The 21,878-nt window shown below is 36.7% G+C and overlaps 1 protein-coding gene across 6 annotated transcripts in view; it reads right to left on the bottom strand.

Annotated features, from left to right (window-relative positions):
* Positions 1-21,615, bottom strand: part of LOC115212742 (sodium/calcium exchanger 3-like) — a 317,321-nt gene extending 295,706 nt beyond the window's left edge. For all 6 annotated transcript variants that reach the window (XM_029781398.2, XM_029781396.2, XM_036503895.1 and 3 more), the window contains exon 1: positions 18,864-21,615. In XM_029781398.2, the coding sequence (XP_029637258.1) occupies positions 18,864-20,602 (1,739 nt within the window). In that variant the 5' untranslated portion in view covers positions 20,603-21,615. The remainder of the gene's footprint in view (positions 1-18,863) is intronic.
* Positions 21,616-21,878: the final 263 nt, after the last annotated feature.

Genomic DNA, 21,878 nt, shown 5'->3' on the forward strand with positions numbered 1-21,878 from the left:
AGAAATAGCAGTAAAATCTCTCAAAGCATATAATACCACACAATAAAAGAAATGGTATATATATATATATATATATATATATAAATCACAATATATGAATTCAAGCATTCTGGTAGTACTCATAATGCAGGCATGTAAGGATTTTTCTTTTTTCATTATCAAATAAAATAGTTATCAAAAGTGCAGGAGTTGGCTGTGTGGTAAGAAGCTTGCTTCCCAACCACATGGTTCTGGGTTCAGTCCCACTGCGGGGCACATTGGGCAAGTGTCTTCTACTATAGCCTCGGGCCAACCAAAGCCTTGTGAGTGGATTTGGTAGATGGAAACTGAAAGAAGCCCATCATATATATATATATATATATATGTATGCATTTGTTATTTGTGTTCACGTCCCCATAACTTAGTGGTTTGGCAAAAAGAGACTGATAGAATAAGTACTAGGCTTACAAAGAATAAGTCCTGGTGGTCAAATTGTTTGACTAAAGGTGGTGCTCCAGCATGGCCACAGTCAAATGACTGAAACAAGTAAAAGAATAAAAGGGATCCATAGATGAAAAATGGCTGAGAACTCCTGATACAGACACATATCCAGATGATACTAACAGACATACTCGTTTCTTCTAAAGACACAAGGCTTAGAATTCGGAGCAGTGAGGGGTAGTCAAATACATTGGCCCTAATGCCCAACCGGGACTTGTTTTGGATCTTTTCGGTTTGAACGGCAGTTTTTTCTAGCGGTGTCATATGAAATTGTCACCCATAATTATGACCCTAGTATTTCAATCTGTTTTAGGGTTAGAGGTGGGGGAAGGGTATATTTTTTTTCTTCACAAATGTAAATAAACTCAATCTGTTTCTTAAACGAGGGACATATTCATATGGCACAGAATGTTTTTTTTACCTCAATGGATGTGATTGATTGGTTGAAATTGCAGAAAATGAAGAAGAAAAAAAACAACAAATATCTTACCAACTATAGAATTTTCTCAATAAAGCCAAGAGAAAAAGATGTTTTATAAACAACACATTCTACCAGTATACGAAGTTTGAAATTTTTTAGTTACCTAGAAATTATGTTAAAAACTGCCGCTCAAACCGAAAAGATCCCTTGTTTTTTTATCAACCTTGAAAGGATGAACAGCAGAATTAACCTCAGCTGCATTTGAACTCAGAAAGTTATGTAGGAAGAAATGTAGCCTAACACATTGCGGAGTATGCTGACATTTCTGCCAGCTCACTGCCTTATCACATACAAATACATACACAGTTGCATATGTATACACAACATAAATATTCAAATATTTATGTATATATACACATTCATTTGTCCATCTATCATGCTTGTAAATCTATTCTTATACCACTTATGTTACAATGTTAGAGTAGATATACCAGGATTGTTATTTCTTGGGTTAAGTTTCTGTTTGCTTTTATTTGTTGTTTGTGTGTTTTGTGTTTTGCTTCTATGTTTTCCTTACAATTCATTTAAGTGTTGACAAGGAAATGTAATTTGAAAGGAAAAGAGAGAAAATATAATAAAAAAAACAGACCTGTGGGGTGAGGTGGGTGACATTTTGGAAGAAAAGGAGAGAAAAATTAGAATCAAAGGGAAATATGAAAAATGAAAACAAAAACAAGGGAAAACAAAAGGAAAAGAGTTAAACAACAAAGAGAGAGAATATGGGGAAATTAAATAGAGAAACTGGGGGAGAGAGAGAGAGAGAAAGAAAGGAGGTAGAGAAAGAGAGACAAAAAGAAAAAGGAAGATTAAGAGGAAGACAGGCAGAAGGTAAAAGAGAAAGTCAAAGAGAAAGAGAGAGAGAGAGAGAGAGAGAGGCAGAGAAGGAGAGAGACTAAAAGAGGAAGAAAGAGAGCTTAAAGGTGGATGGTGGTGAGGGTAAAAGTGAGAGAGAGAGAGAAAATACAGCAAGAGAAAGATAGAGAGAGAAGGATCGGCTCAAGAACAAACAGATGTGAAGAACTCAGAAATCAAAGATACTGAGAGAAAGCAGGAGAGGAGTGGGGGGAGGGGGGCGGAGAAAGAAATAAGGAGGGTGTAGGAAGAAAGTGATCTTAGTACCTAAAGCATAGCAATCAATATTACTACTACTACTACTACTACTGGTGGTGGTGGTAAGAAGGCCTGCTTTCATTACAGCCACTGAAATAGTACTTAGAGCATGACAATCACAACCATTATTATTATTACTACTACTACTACTACTACTATTGCTGCTGCTGCTGCTGTTGTTGTTAGAAGTAGTATTAGCAGTAATAGTTAATAGGTGAGAGGGCTTGGCAAATGTTGAAGGAATTTCTGCAGGTGGAACTTAAGTAGCCAATAGTCTGTGTGAGAATAACAATTGTTGGCAGGGGAGATTACATATGGCAGGAGAGAATAGGTGAGGTGGTGAGAGAGGGCGAAGGGGAAGCGAGGGGATTGGTGACAGAGGTGCAAATGCACAGACAAAATGCCATGGAATATGAGTGGTGGTGGTGGGGAGAGAGAGAGAGAGAGAGCTGAGGTGTGGGAGGTAGGGAGATAGGTAAATATGAGCAGAGAGAGAGAGAGAGATAATGAATTGAAGGAGTGAAAGAGATGACTGTGGAAGTGGGTGGGGTGGGGAAGAGAAACTGAAAAGAACATGGAACAGTGAAAGAGAAAGTAGAAAAAAGTATATACATATATACACTAAAATATCAGGCTGATTATATATGCATGTACACGAGGGAGGGAGGGAGGGAGGAAAAGAGTGAGATTGTGTGTGAGCATGTGTGTGTGTGTGAGCATGTGTGTGTGTGTGTGTGTTGTGTGTGTGAGCATGTGTGTGTGTGTGTGTGTGTGTGTGCATGTATGCTCACCTGTTTATATCAGTGCACATTTTGTGCTTCTGTGTGTGTGTGTGTGTGTGTGTGTGTGTATAGGGAAACTCCACACCATGTGCTTGCTGATATGACTGAAGAAGTTACATTGCTTGCTTGTTTTAGAATTTTTAACAGCTCTATTGAGTATTTTGTCTACGAATTGTACGAATAATTCTTTTCAGACTGAAGTTTTTCAACCTGCTGCATTACAAGTTTATGAGATCCTGTCATATTTGCATTTAGTACATAAGACAAGTTTACCCCCGAGATGCTTTCACCTCATCTCTTTTGATGATATTCATAATCTGTACCACTAAGTGTGCACATGTGTGTGTGTGTGTGAGAGTATGTGTTGCTCACATCACAGTCTAAGCCAAATAAGACAAACAGGGTTTGTTGTGGAGATCAATGCATGTCCCTTGTTTTAAAGTCGGTTTTAGTTGATATTATAAGAGTTATCTCACTTTTTTTCTAGATAGTAAACACTTTTGTCAACTGTATGTGCAGGTACTCTTTTAATCCATATTTTCAACAGGGCATGTATATGCATGAGTGTGTGTGTGTGTGTGTGTGTGTGTGGTGTGTGTGTGTATATATATATATATATATATATATAATATATATATATATTTCTGCGTTTGTAATACTTTTTTACGTTCGGCGTCAACAGCCCTTCTTATCTTGTTTTTCCTTGTCCTGTCTTATACTGTTTACAATTTGCACTGTCGTTACTGTCCTGTTGTTACTATTTTTTACCCCTCTGCGAAAAGATCTCAGAATTTTAATTGATTTGCTTTTCGCAGGAAGGAAAGTTTTCTTGTCGAAGATACGTCTCGCTTTTATCCTTCGAAACGTAGAGTAGATGAAAGCTTTAGCGACTGAAGAAGGGGTTTTTTCTTTGTGTTAATTGTCCTGTATTCTATTTTTTTGTTGTTTTTAAATATATGTCCAGTTCCTTTGGTTTGTGTCTATGTTTTCGTTTCTCATTGTGTTCGACGTCCTTTTGGTGTCCTGTACTCATATATGCATGTATATGTACATATAGAGGTAGGTACGTACATATATGTTTATATATATATATCTCACAAGTGTCGTCATTATATTTATTGTTAAACACTGATAAGGTAAAGTGCAAGGTTGGATAATGTTTCTAATAACTATGTAATTATCATGGCATGTTGTTGAAACATGTGTGTTTTATAAAGTACTGAATACCTTTATTATTCGTCTATTGGTTAAATATCCAACTAATTAATTTGTCAAAGCTCTTTTATTGCTACTTTGACAAGCAAAAACAAATTAGTTAGTTGGATATTTATTTAACTAAATGACTAATAATAAAGAAAAGGGATGGGATTGAACCAGTGTGTGTGTTAATTATATTGACATAATGACTCTCCCTAGACAACAACGTATATATATATATATTTATGGATAGAATGTGTGCACGTGTGTATGTGTATTACGCTATTGTTGGTAAAATATATATATATATATATATATATCAATTCATTCAAGTTAAAACATGAATGCTAAAAGTATAAAACAATAGCAGCCACACTCATTTGACTAGAGATAAAAATCTTATCTCTCATTTGCAGTGATACTGAATGAAAAGAAAGGAATTTCAAAGCACAGCTGCATGTATCTGTGCACATGTGTAAATATTTAGACAAGCGTCTCTGCATGTGCATGTTTCTTTCTATATCGCAGACATGCAACATGCAGAAGATTATCATTTTTGAACTATTAACATTATTTTTAGAGATGAAAATACATCAGTAGCCTGGAAGATAAGAATATTATTACTAGTAATTGAGAAATAATGGTTCCTGGTATAAATCTTGTGCATTCCTATGTGCACCTTTAGGAAAAAGACATTTTGTGGCAAGTCAGATCAAACTGATTGAAATAATGTTAATATAAATTTTTACAGAAATGTAAATAGAGATTTCTACAGAGCCACGTTATCAACAACATTATTTTATGTCCAGTTTTGTGAGGGGTTTTTTTCATGCAGGTATGGGCTAAATAAGACTTCTTGAAGCAGTTTTCTGTAACCAAATGTTCTTCCTAATGACAACTCATGTTTACAAGTAAGGTACCTCTTGCTTCACATGTTGAACTGCTAAGCTGCGAGACATGTATTGTTTATGTAGGACTCAAGCAAACATCATTGCTGTGCAAGCACTGTTAATGTGAACCCATATAGCTACACTCACACGTATGCATGTGTGTGTGTGTGGGGTATAGTAGCGTATATATATATATATATATAATATATATATATATATAGATGGTGGCACAAAAAACACCATTTGAGCGTGGCCGTAGCCAGTACCACCTAACTGGCCCTCGGGCCGGTGACATGTAAAAGCACCCACTACACTCACGGAGTGGTTGGCGCTAGGAAGGGCATCCAGCTGTAGAAACTCTGCCAGATCAGACTGCAGCTTGGTGCAGCATCTGGCCCGCCAATCCTCTATCAAACCATCCAACCCATGCCAGCATGGAAAGTGAACGTTAAACAATGATGATGATGATACATACATACATATATATATATATATATATATATACATATGGTAGTTGGTAAACTAGTTATCTATTTCTACTTTCTGGATAGATTGCGTAACTGGTATTTCTAGTGTCTGTTATTGAACTATGAGGATTCCACCCACTCCCCAGAGTAAAATAGGAACTAAAGGGGCTCATAAGTAAAAAAAATGGTTGAGAACCACTCTCCTAGACTGCCGCCAATAAAGAATCACCCAACCAATTAACATAAAACTCATTCACAGACCTGTTCCAGTCTCTAGCCCACAGACTGGTCATTTCTTGTATAAGCACAATAAATTGTTAAAATCATTAGAGCACTGAAGAAAAAAATACCTTGCAGTATTTATCCCCACTCTCTGCTTTCAGATGTTGTTGGAGTCAACTTCACCGTTTGTCCTTTAGGGACAAAACAGAGTAAGTACCAGGCTAGGATGATGGAATGGCTGAAGTCTTAGTGAATCAGATGAGCAGCTTTATGGTTTTTGTTCCAGTACTTCATGGCCTGGGTGATGATCAGGGCTAATCATCAGACCATGAGAACCACAATTCATTATGGAAGTGGTATAGAGTGGAAGATGATTACAAATAGTAATACAAATGTGAGATAAGAGTCCAGCACCATGCATTCTGCTTTTCAGTTTTTTAGCATCACTAATTATATTTCTTAATCATAATGGGGGATGAGTTAATTCTGCACTGCTTTCATAAATTGTGTTGCTTTGTGCCCAAGTTGGGAATCATTATTATTAGACAAAACGCCTGTGGAGTTCAAAACCTGCTGAGGTCAGTTTTGCATTTCATCCTTCTGGGGCTGATAAAAATAAAAGAGAAAAAACTAAGGCTGACATACTTGACTGCACTCAGTGCCAAATTTCTTACCTATACCTATATAAGGAATCATTAATATCATCATTACTATTACTATATATAATTTAAGTAACACAGCTAATCTCAGGAAAAACCATTACTCAATACATTTCAGCTTAAGAAAGCTGAAAAAATGTCTCTCTCTCACTCCCATTCTCTCGCACACATACATGCAGCTATCATGGTATTTTCGACAGTAGAGAAGGGATTTCAAAAGTCTACTACCATAAATGACTACTACACTTACCTGCTAATGTGTGACAGATATAGTTAGAAAGGGGAAAGAGAAGACTGGGTACTGGAAATTCCAGTAGCACAAATCTGAAGACAGACAAGCTTCTGACAATCACAGTTAAAATCAACTAGAATCACAATGATGAAGTTTGACTATTTGTCTGCTTAAATAGCTTGTTACACAATTAGCTTAATTTATCAACCAGTAAAACCAAGGGAACTAATAAATCTTTTATTTTAGTATCAAGGGAAAAATTCCAAGTGCATAAGGCCAGTAGGGTGGATGTACATGTTATATTAAATTATAGTTTAGACCTAAAGTATTAAACCACTTCTGTTCTATGTTATCTCTCAGATTGCTAGAAATAGCAGCCAAATCTTACTCAAACCATTCCATACTATCTTAGATAAAGAAGGATAATCATAAGGTAAGCTACTCCTTGATCATCATAAACAACATTTTAACATCCAATTTTCCATGAGTCAGATGACGTTTATTGGAGTAGATTTTCTATAGCTGGATGCCCTTCCCATCACCAACCTTCACCTGTTTCCAAGCAAGGTAATATTTTCCCCATGACCAGATATATTCTTGCAGAATATGGGAAACGAATGACGGTATTTATATGGCAGTGATAATAAAAGATATGGTTGGAATTCCTTTGATTTTAGGCTTGCTCAATCAGAGTAATGATTGACTATTAATTAGGTTCACAAGAAAAAATAGAAATAATTTACCTGCACATATCAGAAACTGAATTAGAATAGTGAATTAAAAAAGAAAAAAGTAAAAGTCAACACATGTATGTGTCTATAAGTATACAGTTCACATGATATATAGTGCAAAAATCCTCCTATATATAAGGAAAATAAGTCAAGGTAGAAAATGCTAAAATAATTTTATCATAAAAAAACATTTCAGTACTGGTTTCAGTCATTGAGACTTTTTCAACTCTAATTATGGAAAACAATTAAATTTTGGAAAAATTAAATGAAAAGTTTTTTAAAAGAATATTTGCATAGTATTCAAATACAAGGGGCATTTTCCTTGTTTCTGCCTTTCTCTGTCTATATATATATATAATGACCATCCCAAAATATAACAATATTTATTTCAACACATGGTTTCACATCAAGAATCTTGCAACACAAATTCATAAATGTTGTATATATATATATATATATATATATATATACTCCTCTTTCCTTTCTAACTTGAGTATCCATGTATCTACAGCAAGACATCTATCTGTCCCTCTATACTTTTAATCTCTCGAGTGGTACAAAGTAACCCCCACTCAACACTACTCACTGCCTCACAGCTGGGGGGGGGTTGCCATCTTTGTCTTGCAAGGTACTTGGTGATTCTGTTGGTGATGGTGCCACATAGAAAGCACTGGTGCTGGTGCCATGTAAAAAGCCCCCAGTACACTCTGTAAAGTGGTTGGTGTTAGGAAGGGCATCCAGACTGTTGAAAGCATGCCAAAACAGACAATGGCGCTTGGTACGGCTTCTGGCCTTACCAGCTTCTGTCCCAACTGTTCAACCTATGGCAGCATGGAAAACACATTAAATGATGATGATGATGACACACACACACACACATGTAACATGTGAAATCAAATGATTAGTAACAAAGCTTAAATGCATGTGTAGGCAGATATTTGAGTTTGCATGAGTGTGCCTGTGAGTATTAGTGTGTAATTATATATATGATCTCTTTCTCTCTCTCACACACATACATACATACATACATACATACAGACAGACAGAGAAGAAGAGATTTTTTGCACTTGTGAGTTTCCATTTTATGGCATATCACCATTTCTTCTATTAATTCGCCAATAATTCTTTGTATTCCCATTCATAAAAATATGAGTGCAATATTGTTTAGAGACAGCTACACATTCTACTGCAGTTAGCCAATCATAAAAGTAAGAGAAACACAGTACCACCCACTCTTTTACTTGTTTCAGTCATTTGACTGTGGCCATGCTGGAGCACTGTCTTCAGTCGAGCAAATCGACCCCAGGACTTATTCTTTGTAAGCCTAGTATTTATTCTCTATCGGTCTCTTTTGCCGAACCGTTAAGTTACAGGGATGTAAACACACCACCATCTGTTGTCAAGTGATGGTGGGACTGAACCTGGAACCATATGGTTGGTAAGCAAACTACTTACCACACAGCCACTTCTGCGCCTATATATATATATATATCTTTCTTTTATCGTTTACTTTAAGAACTTTTAATCGAATGCATCAACCCTAGTATTTATAATTTTAAAGCCTTGTACTTATTCTATCAGTGTCTTTTGCCAAACTGTTAAGTTACAGGGATGTAAACACACCAGCACCAGTTGTCAAAGAGTATATGGGGAAAACACAAAGACATATCCTCACACATATATATGGGAGGCTTCTTTCAGTTTCCATCTACGAAACTGACTTACAAGGCTTTGGTCAGCCTGAGGTTATAGTAGAAGATACTTGCCCAAGGTGCCATGCAGTGAAACTGAACCTGGAACCATGTGGTGGGGAAGCAAGCTTCTTATCACACAGCCACACCTGCCTGTATGTATGTGGGTGTATGTGTGTATATATATATATATATATGCTAAAGTGGATGCGCGATGGCCTAGTTGTTAGGGCAGGGGACCCACGGTCAGAAGATCGCGGTGTTTATTAAGCAAAAACACCTAAAGATCCACGAGGCTCCGGCAGGGGGTGGTGGCGACCCCTGTTGTACTCTTTCGCCCCAACTCTCTCTCACTCTTTCTTCTTGTTTCTTGAGTAACGCTGCTATGGACTGGTGTCCTGTCCAGCTGGGGGTGGGAGGAACACATATGCCACAGAAACCAGGAAACCAAGCCCCTGAGCCTGGCTAGGCTTGAAAAGGATGCATAAATAAATAATATATGCTAAAAGAGAGACCTCTACATAGGTGCAGATATGGTTGCCTAGTTAAGTAGGGCAGTTTGCAAACATGTAGTTTCAGGTTAAAGTCCCACTGAGCAGCACCTTGGTAAATCTGCTATTGCTGACTAATGTCTTTTGAGTGAATTTGGTAGATGGAAACTGTGAAGAAGCCCATATATATATCTCTGACAATGTATGTTTGTGTGTGTTTGTCTGTTTGTCCCTCCCCACAGCTTGACAACTGTTGCTGATTTAGTTATGTCACTGGTACCTAGCGGTTTAGCAAACAGAGCAAGATACAATAAATGCTAGACTTGTACTGGGACCAATTTATTTGATTAAACACTTCAAGGTAGTGTCCCAGCATAGACACACACAGTTCAATGACTGAAAAAAGATAAAAGAAAGTTGTTGGACCCAATAGAAATTGCAGCCAAATTATCCTCAAAGGACACTTTGACAGGTAAATAATGATACCAACAAAAACAATATATTTTTTTTTATCTTGGCACAAGGCCAGCAATTTTGAGCAGTGAGGAAGTTGATTATGTTGACTCCCAGTATCCAAACGATACTTATTTTATCAACCCCAAAACAATGAAAGGCAAAGACAACCTTATGTTTTGAAGTCAGGACATAAAACTGGATGAAATGCTGCTAAGCACTAGCATGCTAGCAACACTGCCAGCTCATGATTAAAATGTCTTTGTTCATAGCTGTGCCTGGTCAGTACTGACCTAGGGCTAAACAACAACTGAAGTGAGTGAGATACAACCCTTGTTTAGCATGTTGCTGTGGTTGCTGTTTATCCTAGGTTTCTGGAATAAACAGACTTACCGTCAAAAGACGTTTTAACTGTGACAACCTCTAGATTTTTAGAAATTGCCTCAAATACTTATATTTTTAAGACTATATTTCCTAATGTATCTTTCTGTTACTTAAGGCAGTTGAATGAGATCTGAAGAATATTTTAGTTAAATCAGTACTGTATTATTATTATCATTATTATATCATCATAGTAGGCAGAATCGTTAGTACACTGGACAAAATGCTTAGAGGCATTTCATCTGTCTTTGCATTCTGAGTTCAAATTCTGCCAAGGTTGACTTTACCTTTGATCCTTTCGGGGTTGATAAACTAAATACCAGCCAAGTACTGGGGTTGATGTGATTGGCTATCTCACTCCCTACAAATTTCAGGTCTTGTGCTTATAGTAGAAAGTATTATTATTATCATCATTATTATTGTTGTTGTTTTTGTTGTTATAATTATTCTTTGATGCTGGAAATTATTACTATCATAATCTGTATAATCCAATTATCATCCTGTATGCAGGAAAACAATTGTATGTGTAATTGGTGTTCATATCAATCTCTTTAGATACAAGATCCCCCTACACAGTAAACTTTTATTACCTATTTCTGATTACTCTCTGAGGGGCAATTTCACTAATTTTGCTATGCCTCTGGTTGAAGAAAAGGGTAATGATATACCTATATAAGGAAACTTATTCACAAGAAGGAGATGGAGAAGAAGGAAAGGATGCAGCAGATGGTAGAATCAGTAGAGCAACCAGTAATATACACCTTGCAATATTTCATTACACCCTTGAATTCATATCCTGAATTCATGGATGTAATTTGTTCTTTATAGGATCTTTGTAGTTAAAGAGTTTGTTTCCCAGCCATAAGGTTCTAAATTCAGTCCTACAGTGTGGAACCGTGAGTAAGTGCCTCCTACTATACTGGCCTCACCAAAGTTTTACGTGGTGTATTTGGTAGGCAGAAATTGAAAGAAACCTGTCATGTATATGTATGTGTGCATATGTATATATAACTGGCACTTTGTCAGTTACAGCGATGAGGGTTCCAGTTGATCCAATCAACAGAACAGCTGGCTCATGAAATTAACGTGCAAGTGGCTGAGCATTTCACAGACGTGTACCCTTAACATATTTCCCAGGGAGATTCAGCATGAGAAAGAAGGTGACAAGGTTGGCCCTTTGAATTACAGGTACAACTCACTTTTGCCAGCTGATTGTACTGGAGCAATGTGAAATAAAGTGTTTTGCTTAAGGATACAATGCACCGTTGGGAATCAAATTCATGACCTAACGTTCATAAGACGAATACGTCTAACCACTAAGCCATGTACCTTCAATATATATATATATATAGGCACAGGAGTAGCTTGCTTACCAACCACACGGTTCCAGGTTCAGTCCCACTGCATGGCACCTTGGACAAGTGACTTCTACTATAGCCTCAGGCCAACCAAAGCCTTGTGAGTAGATTTAGTAGACAGAAACTGAAAGGAGTATGTGTGTGTGTGTGTGTTTGTCTCCCTCACCATCACTTGACAACCAATGTTGGTGTGTTTACATCCCCATAACTTAGTGGTTCAGCAAAAGAGGCCAATAGCATAAGTACTAGGCTTACAAAGAATAAGTCCTGGGGTTGATTTGTTCGACTAAAGGTGGTGCTCCAGCATGGGTGTAGTCAAATGACTAAAAAGAATAAAAGAATATAAACACTCACACATGTATATGTAACTGTGAGTATGTTTGTGTCTCCTTCTCTTGACATCATATGATAGGTGAAATGAGTGTCACTGTCAAAGAGGTAGTGTAATTCATTTCTAATGTTGTGCTAAGACATATCTAGCCATGAGGAAATATTAACCTGCTTGGAAACAGGCAAGGGTTAATGACAGGAAGAGCATCTAGCCATAGAAAATTTGCCTCAAAAACTTCATCTGACCATGCAGGCATGGATAAATGGATATGAAAACGATGATGATGATATTTCTAAGGACAATAAAAGAGACTGCCATTGAATATAGGATCCAGTTCAGTCAACTATACCTCTTTCTCCCAAATATTATAGTTTTGCACCAGCCAAAGTTAGAAATTATCATTATTAATAGTTGGCCCCTCTTTTCAGGACGAGGACGATAAAATACTTCAGTCCCTGACATTTGCTAACACTCTGTAAATCTCAAGTGAGGCTCACTATAAAAAATTCTGTCTACTTCTCTTATGGTGCTGCGGCTGCTACGCACAGATATTCTAGACAAGTGATTCTCAACCATTTCTTGCCTATGGATCACTTCAATTTTTATTTTACTCTGCTGGACTTCCATAGCCATTTAGTGTGTATAAAACAAAATCTTACTGTACTTTTATAATATTAGTAAGAATTATATTAAAAAAATGAAGATATTTTGTATATTATAGAAGTATAAGTAATTTATTGCACATAAATTTTAACAAGAAATGTTTTATATGGATCCCCAAGGGTCATAGACCCCAGTTGAGAACCCCTGTTCCAGACAATTCAACTACCTTAACATAAGGTTATCACAGACACATTCCAGCTTGTGACCCACAAATGTGCTGTGTCCTCTTTCTACCTTCTCTACTACAACTGTAATGACCCCTGCTTCTCAAAACTGACCGGTCATTCTGTCAACTCCATTCAGGCAATCAATCTCCTTTGTTTCTCTTCTTTCAGTGTGTAGTGATGAGCATGGGGCCTGGTTGGCAGTCTTATGCCCTGCATATGCCATTACACTCTAGAATGCTGGAGGTGCAGAACTCTTTCCCTTGCTTATGTCTTTTTCTGCAGCTGTTGGAAGATTAATAGCATCAACTTCGCCAGTCTTGGAAAGATTCTGAAAGCCATGGACACTGCCTCTTTTTGCTAACCCAGATAGTAACAAAAAAAAAAAAAGAAAAGGGAAATGATTTAACCCTTTTGTTACCGACCAGCTTGAGGGTTCTGTGACACAATCTTCCCATCTAAATTAGTGATCTAAATTAAAACCTTTCATAAAAATTTTGCTAATTTATATTCCAAACATCAGCTTAATAATGACAAAGTTGTTTAATTAAATTCTTCATTTTAAAAAAATAGTTGTCAAGCATTGGAGTTAATTTAATCAACTGTGTTCTCTTCTAAAATTTGTAACTTTTCCCACACTATGTTAGCCCCATATCATTATTATTATTGTTTAAATAAACCAACTATGAAGTTGTACGCAGCCAATAAAAACTAGAAGCGTTTACCTTTGACATGTAACTGTAATCAAAGATTGTGCATACCGTGGCCTGAGGCAGCCTATGGTCATCAATTTTAGCTTGCCACCAAATTCAGAAACCCCCAAATTTTAATGAAGTAAATATACGTTTATTATTCTGTGATAAAATGACCAAACAAAATGAATAAGATCCACAAATATAACTTACTGAATGAAAGTGCTGTGTTATACAAATATACGTGCACACACACACAAATAACCGTGCACACACGTGTGTGTGTGCATGTATATTTGTATAACACACGATATACATATTTATGCACGTGTGTGTGAGAGAGAGTAAATCATATTAGAGAAGTAAAAGAAAAAATTACGCAGATATGTAAACTTATTTACAAAGATATTAATAATATGAAATAATCTCTGATTGCAAGCAACACATACCCCAAATCTTTTTACATAATCTAAACACTGGCGCTTTGGTCCTAATCACAGCGAGGGAGAGGAAGGGGAGAGGATGGAGACAGAAAGAGAGGGGGGGCGAGAAAGAGGAGTTTCAAGACCCATACTTGTAGATAAGGTGAGGAGGGGGAGAGACAAAACAACAATCGATTTATATCGATTGCCGTATATTAATTATAATTAATGTTTAGGATTATTTCATCACATTTAAGGTGGGACAGGATATAGAGCAGCGATGACCCCCCTCCCTCCCTCCCTTCCGAATTCCCCTACGCCGCTTTTAACTGCGATCAAGGTAAACAAAATGACCAACAAGACAAGCTAATGAGCAAGCAAGGATAGTCTCGTGTATCACTTAATCAACCTTCTTTCTCTACACTTCTCCAGAAACGATAAACGTTGACAAATAATGAAAGCAACTGTATGCTTCAGGGCCCCGATGCATAAACCATACTAATTTCCTCGAATTATTTATTTATTCATATATTGGTCTCTCCACTACGAAATACTCGCTTGTCAATCAACGCTGTATTCCACATTTGGTGGGGAGTGATTTTGAATCTTACCTACCGAGCACTTCAAACCCCCGTCGCTCCAGTCCAGTGGTGTGTGTTGAGTGAGAGATGATAGAGAGAACGAAAGAGAGAGAGAGAGAGAGGTGAAATATGCTGAATTTTATCTAATAAAGTATAGATTATTATGAAACAAAATCTGTTTAAATAGCACAGTATACTATTTATGTTCATGTTCATAAATAGTACTGGAAACATGAACCGGATAGAAATATTACTAAAATGCATGTGAAGTACATACCCCGGCTACAAGGTACACGCACACACGCGCGCGCCTCTGTGTGTGTGTGTGTGTATGTGAGTGTGCTTCTGTGTGTGTATGTGTGTGTGTGTTTGCAAGAATCTTGAACTGCTTGCTTCACTTGGCCGCTATTCAACATAAAAATATTCTTTAGGTAGTTGAAAAGAAAATAACACAGAACGGTGCTGAAAACCCCCTTAGATATTTCATAGTCAAACTCCTGCTTATAATCGCTATTGTAACACAAGCATTCCAGTGGACAGGCTGGTTTACCAAGGCTGCTCGCTGATAAACGGTTTCAACTCATCCATATTGATTATCTGATAATCTGATTAATTGCAAGCAGTGGATGTAGGGGGGTGAAAATACATAAAGTAATGCATCTATCCAAGAGAAAAAAATATATACATTAGTGATGCAAGAACGAAAGAAAGAAAAGTGAAACAACCTCAATGACTACATTTGCACGACCGATTTGATATTTCTCCTTGTTTAGTAGTATTTTCCTGTCTACAACACAAACTCAAAAGCGAATTCTAACTTCACCAGCAACTCGTGCAACTACCCTGCCGACCGAGGATGCATCTCTGCACGGTCACCCGAACAGCTAGAAATAGCAGCTAAAATCATACCCCCCTCCCCGCTATAAATCTTAAGAAAGACCGGACATATTAAAGCGTGTACTTAGTAGAAAACAGGATGGTCGTGGCTGGAATGCTTTTGATGAAAGATTTGATTACACGCAGAGAACTACTTAGAATGTAAAAAAGCTAATTGCATTGTTCTGTCTAAAAAAATTTAATCCAAAGATAGATATACAAAAAACTAATTGAAAAAAAAAAAATAAACAAGAAAGGGAAAAGAGGGAACACAAGTGGAAGAGCACGATGAAAATTTCCTGATAAAATTCTGCCAGTTAGAAAGGAATCCATCACATTCATACTGTAGAGCTGAAATGGGGGGCCTTTAAGTGGCTACTTGATTGCAAGAAATAGTAGTAAAACCTTCCTCAAGTCATATTATATCGTCTGAAACAAGACAGACACAATGTATAAATTCAATCCGAGATATACTATGTTTGAAATAAGACCTGAAGAATTCCAGCCGCAATGCCTTTAATTATAAGGTCTGCTTGACTATGAATGGCTTGGGAATTAACAACACGATAGGGGTTTTAAAATGTAGTTTGTCCGATGACAGAAACTTTAAAAAAACCTTCATTATCCACAAGTGTCATTGATTTTAGAAAGACTATCGTTAATCATCATGGGTCAGGCTTTAAGTTAGAAGGGAAATTATCCCATTGAATTGAAGAGACATTTCAAACAATGAAGACATGTGCCGTTGTTGTTACACCTTCAGATAAACTTTGATCTAGAATAACCGTGATCAACGGCGTTTCAGCTATGAATATCACCCATTTTATTTTCAGACAGAGAGTCTACAATAATTTTTAAAAAATGAAAAAAAAAAAATCAATGTGCCTTTCTTCAATTTTTAAGGTAGGAGTGGGGTGATTTGAAGTAAGATTTTAAGCTGCTATATTTCTACTAGAGGACTACTTTTCTTATCACGTGGTTGTCAATATTGCCTTATTTCCAGCTGACAATTATTCAAATAATAAAACAAACTTTAAATTTTTAACAATTACTTCTTTCTTAAATTAACATCAAACCATGCATGCAATGGTCAAAATAATAATGTGTGTGTATTTTTATAAATTTTTACAATCGTGTAGTTTTTTTTTTTTTAAATGAAATTACTTAATTCATAGAGGAGCTGATGATGGTGCTATGCAAACAGCTATGACAATCTCACACAACTATTAACTTCAGTAGCAGAAACACGACACAGGGAACTCGATCTGTTAGAAATAACAACCAAATCTCGAGTTACATCCTACCGACTTAAAGCAAACATCTCATTTTCGTTTGAGGAAAAATAAAACGGAATGGTGACGGCTAGAACTCTTTTAGACTTAGGTCTGCTCGATCAGAACAATGTTAGGGGCTAATCAACAACAACGTAATTAGTTTGTAATGTGACAACTGATACACAACACGGTAACGTAAAAGTGATTTCTGATGTTCTCTGGAGATCTTTTTTCCTTAATTTTTATTAAATAAAATTCCGGCAAGGAAACATTGCCAAAATTCCTACAAAATATAATTTATCACTACATGTGTTGTGATAAATATGTGACCATGCTAGAAATAACAGCCTAATCTGCTTCCAATAGGCCCGATCAGATTACAAAAAAAAAAAAAAAAAAGACACGGAAAGACAGTGAATAATGTTTTGAAAAAGAAATGGGATAATTACGGATAGAATGAGTTAGGTTTGCTGGATTAGGCTGACATAGGGCCAGTTAGTAGAAGGTGCACTGTGGTGCGTGCAACAGACAATAAAAGAGAAAGGAAAAGTAGTTTCAGCTGGTACTGAGGTCTATTTTTTAAGTTTTTGTTGGGAAGCTTATTAAATAAAGATTAGAAATACAAATTCTAAATAAAAAGTTAGATTAGCTATAACTATAGTTTTCACTCTAACCCAATGCAGCAATAAAAAAGATAATTTCATCAAAAGCACGAGTAGTAGACCTAATATGCTGCCCAGTTAATACTACCTGATTGCCTATTACATTTTTCAGTAGCTCCGAGACTAGCGGGAGGAAGTTGTCCTCAAACCATAAGAGCTGGTCCGGATGTTTGCGGCAGAATGGACACCGCTAAAGACACTTCTAAGCTGGTTGCGGGCGCTAAACCAGGTGACAGGTTAAATCCGCGACTGCGACGTGCCTTTAGTGGATAGAGTTTACCCTCTTCCCTCCCGCAGTTCACTTTCTACCCGAGGTAAAGGAAATGCAAATGTTCAGGCCGTGTGTGCATCAGCCTCATCAGTTTGTAATTGTATAGCTCACAATTGAGAGGGAGGCGATATTACCTAACTTCAAATAGAACAAAAAGTAACTGAATATTGAAAAAGGAGCAGAAAGCCACATTATACTTTCTTTTTACCAATCCACCAGTATATATTTCATTAAATAAATGATAAGATAGTCCATGGTAGACGTGTGTAGCTAAAAAGGATACTCTCATGTTATAAACATTCAAAACATATTTACATGTTACCTTGTTTATGGAATATCTTGTACACCAACTACTTCAAATAGAATATTTTAATGACAATTCAATAAAGAAACTGAAGCAGGTGGGACAATTCTACAAAACAGTCAGACTTCTTGACTTAAATTCCGAAAAAAAAAAAATGTCATAGCTATTTGATGAGTGTATATAATTTACATACATGTACATTTTATATGCACACACGATATATAACAGTTGGATTTTCCTTCATTTTCAGTTTTCTGTAAGCAAAGGCTAGCTAGAGATAGAGATCAAGCAGAAATGTTACTGCTAAATAAAAATCAACACCTCAGAGAGAACTGTAGTTCACTTTCGCTATACAAACTCAAACAACATCTGTTAATGTTCTCCGAAGAATAAGTACTATCTCATGTAGACTATCTTCTGTCGCCCACCTGGCTCTTGGCTGCCTTTAAGCGGAGTTTGCTTTGTTGCAAACATTCAGACCAGGTTTCTTGTTTCACGAAAAATTCCCCCTTTCTGCAAAGCCTCCGGATCCTAAAAAGAATCTAGGATGCTATCCTTCTGTGTCTGATTAACGAAAAGTATATATAGTCCCGTGAAGAAGAGAGAAAGAAAATATTTAGTCATTCTTACTGTAAGCCTTTTAAAATTTTTTTTTTTATACTGTTTCATCCAGTGGACTGCCGAAGTACTTCAAAAATATTTCCGACGCTTCCTATAATACGAAAGACTAATAATTCGTTGTAAATGACTGCCCTTACCATGATAACAACGTGAAATATTTCATGAGTTTTTATTAGCTGTTGCAGGGCAAGACTTAAGGGAAATAGTCTAAGACTGCCAGGGAATGAATAAATAAAACTCAAGACTTAGATACTTAAACACTTCGAGTAATTAAAAACAATAACTATATATATATATATATATATATATTATATATATATATATATACATAATATTAAAATATAAAAACCATTATAAGAAGTAAAGATAGTACTTACTCATTTTCGTCGTTATCAAAGCAAACTTCCTTATCCAAGAGTTCATAATCCTTCCCGTGAACAGCGGTGCCGTCCACAGAATGGAATGGGACTTTAACAAGGCCACGAGCCCCTGATGTACGAATTATGCGAATTTCCACTTCTCCGCTTGATTCAGTAATATACATTTCCTTTTCCTCGATTTGAAAGATACCTGGATGATCATCATCCAAAATCATCACAGTGGCTAAGAAGGGATTGGCCAGTATGGCTTTTGCTTCCGCTTGACCACTCTCAAATAATCCCTGAGAGTCGCCGACTCGAAGATTGCTTAAACGAATGTAAAAATGTTCGTCCTCTTCAAAAATGTCATCGTCAATAATGGAAATTGGGAATTGTTTGTGAGTTTCCATAGGATAAAAGACAAGAGTACCTTCAGCGTATACATAGTCAGAACCGGCATTTGCTGTACCATCTTCAGTCTTGTAGTCCACATAGAGGGTCTTGCTTAAATCACCACCTTCCCTGGTGACAGTACCATAAAATGTACCGACATTTTCCATGACAGTGTAATGTCCAGGATCAAAGCAAACCTTTGTTATTTCATCTTCAGGTTTCTGGTCAGTTGTCGAAGAAAGCTGCATGCTAGTTTGTGTCTTAGCTTTCTTGATAATATTACCACCACCTGTCAATTTTCTAGTAGCCTGGATTCGATAGAAAGCACGACTCTTCGGGCCCCGATTTACAGCTTCGGCTTCAGCCATGTCTTCAAGAGTTTTCATGTCCAATGTTGGATTTTTTTTTCTCATTTCACGAAGAATTTCAATGTACTCTCGACGATGCTGCTCAAATTCACGAACATCGGTTTCTTCCGAGTCAAGTCCTTTGAAAGCTACGTCTTCTCCGAGGTGGTTTGCTTTGGAATCAGCATTCTCGATATCCAAACCCTCACATTGGATTACAACTCCCTTTTGTTTGCTAGCCCGGTATTTTTTGGAAATAAATTTGTTTAATAATTTCCTATCAGCAACATATGCTGTAACCACAGTGGCTGGGAAAAAAAGGAATGTCAGTATGGCTTCCCAAACTTCAACAATTCCGTAGGATATAACAGATAGAATAAAATATAGCCAGAGATAGGCGAAAACACTCCAGATGGACGTGATGAAAAACACCGAAAGATGATTAATACTCCTACTTTCCCCATTTGGAATGACCTCGATACAAAGGGCAGTGATAATAAACAAGTTGAAAGCAGCGCTTCCAACAATTGTACTAGGTCCAAGATCTCCGGCCTTGAAATTATTACCACAAATTTCAATGACCGACAACATAATTTCAGGAGCCGAAGAACCGAGTGCCATCAAGGTCAGATTAGATACGGTTTCATTCCAGATCCTCACGCTGACTATCGTTGTAGTACCATCCGGCTTCTTAACGGTAACGTCTTTCTCTTTGGAAGTAATCACTTCAATGGATGCCATGAACCGATCAGCAATGATGGAAACACCAAGAAAAAGGTAGACCATGAGGACAAAATAGATGATGGCTCTGGCGACTTTATCTCCAACACTGAGATTACCTGTTGGCTCCCAGCGAGGAATAATAAGGCCATTTTTACAAGGATCCGAGAAAGTATTGCAGGTGTCGTTAAAATCCGATGATGATGCAGATTCCGAGACGACGAGACATGTCTGGGAAAAAATGCCAATCAGCAACAATGGAAAAGTCCATTTCTTCGATAACAATAATATATCCATGGTGAACGACGTGTGTTAGTTTTCGATAGTTGATTCAAGTCGATGAGAAACTTTTCAATGTAAATAGAATTCCTTAGTTGGTAGATATTGTGAACTTTGTTTCGTTTTCTTTTAACAAAAAATCCGGGTTATTAATAAATAAATTTTTTTTTTCCAAAGTTATGAAATTTCCAAGAATTCCGAAAGTGCACGTAATGATAAAAGGAAAATCTTAAATCCCTTATGTAGTTAAACCCAACAATATGAACAATATATAAATATATATGTATATATATTATACACTCATACACATCATATGTGTATTATCTTTTTTTTATCCCCTGTTTGCATATTTCATGTGCGCGCAAGCATACGTAGGTATATATACATATATGTATATATACAATCACACTTTATACCACTAAACTTCTATGCAATTAACACACACAAAAATATATGAAGATATATAAATTATATATTTACAAACACCGCGACAAAATATAGGTAAGAGAGAGACAGAAACACAGAGTAAAATGGAAAAAAAAAACCAACAAAGCTATCAACTATATGTATTTACACTATACACAAACATAATATATATATACACACACGTACTCATACACACTAATTATCGACAACTAGAGAAAGCAAGCTTGTTTTTGTAAAAAAGGTGTGAATGCTGCTAAACATACATGTTTATAAACGTGTATGTATGCCTTACCACACGGCATCACAGAGAACATGTGAGTCAAAGACTGACTTCTGCACGAGAAAGAGAAAAAGAAAGTGAGGAAAAGAGAGTAAGAAAAAAAGCAACGAGGGAGGAGGTAGAGGAGGAGTAGAAATAAGATAGATGGAGGGAGGGCATAGAACAGCAGCGAGAACGAAACAGCAACAGCTACACTCTACACACTCACTATTATGAGTGAGAGAATGAGAGAGGGGAAAGAGTAGGAGTAAGAGCTATACTTACAACGAGAGAAAAGCGGCAAGAGTTACAAATACGCACACTTAAACACACACAAATATTATATATATATATATATATATATATATATACTGAGTAACAGGGAAGGGGAGAGAAAGAGCTATTTGCACAGAGGGTGATTGAGAGAGAGGGAGAGAGTGGGGGAAGAGCTGTTCACATTATATAAGTGAAGCTTATACACACGATTCAAAGAGAGGAAATAAAGTTATACAGAAAATGAGAGAGAGAGAGACAGGGAAGTGTTAAAACTACACTAACATACAGGGAAATAGGGGGAGAGAGAGAGTAGAGGGAAGAGCTATACACGTT

This window comes from Octopus sinensis, linkage group LG6 (assembly GCF_006345805.1).
Source record: "Octopus sinensis linkage group LG6, ASM634580v1, whole genome shotgun sequence".
In the NCBI taxonomy this organism is placed as follows: Eukaryota; Metazoa; Mollusca; class Cephalopoda; order Octopoda; family Octopodidae; genus Octopus; species Octopus sinensis.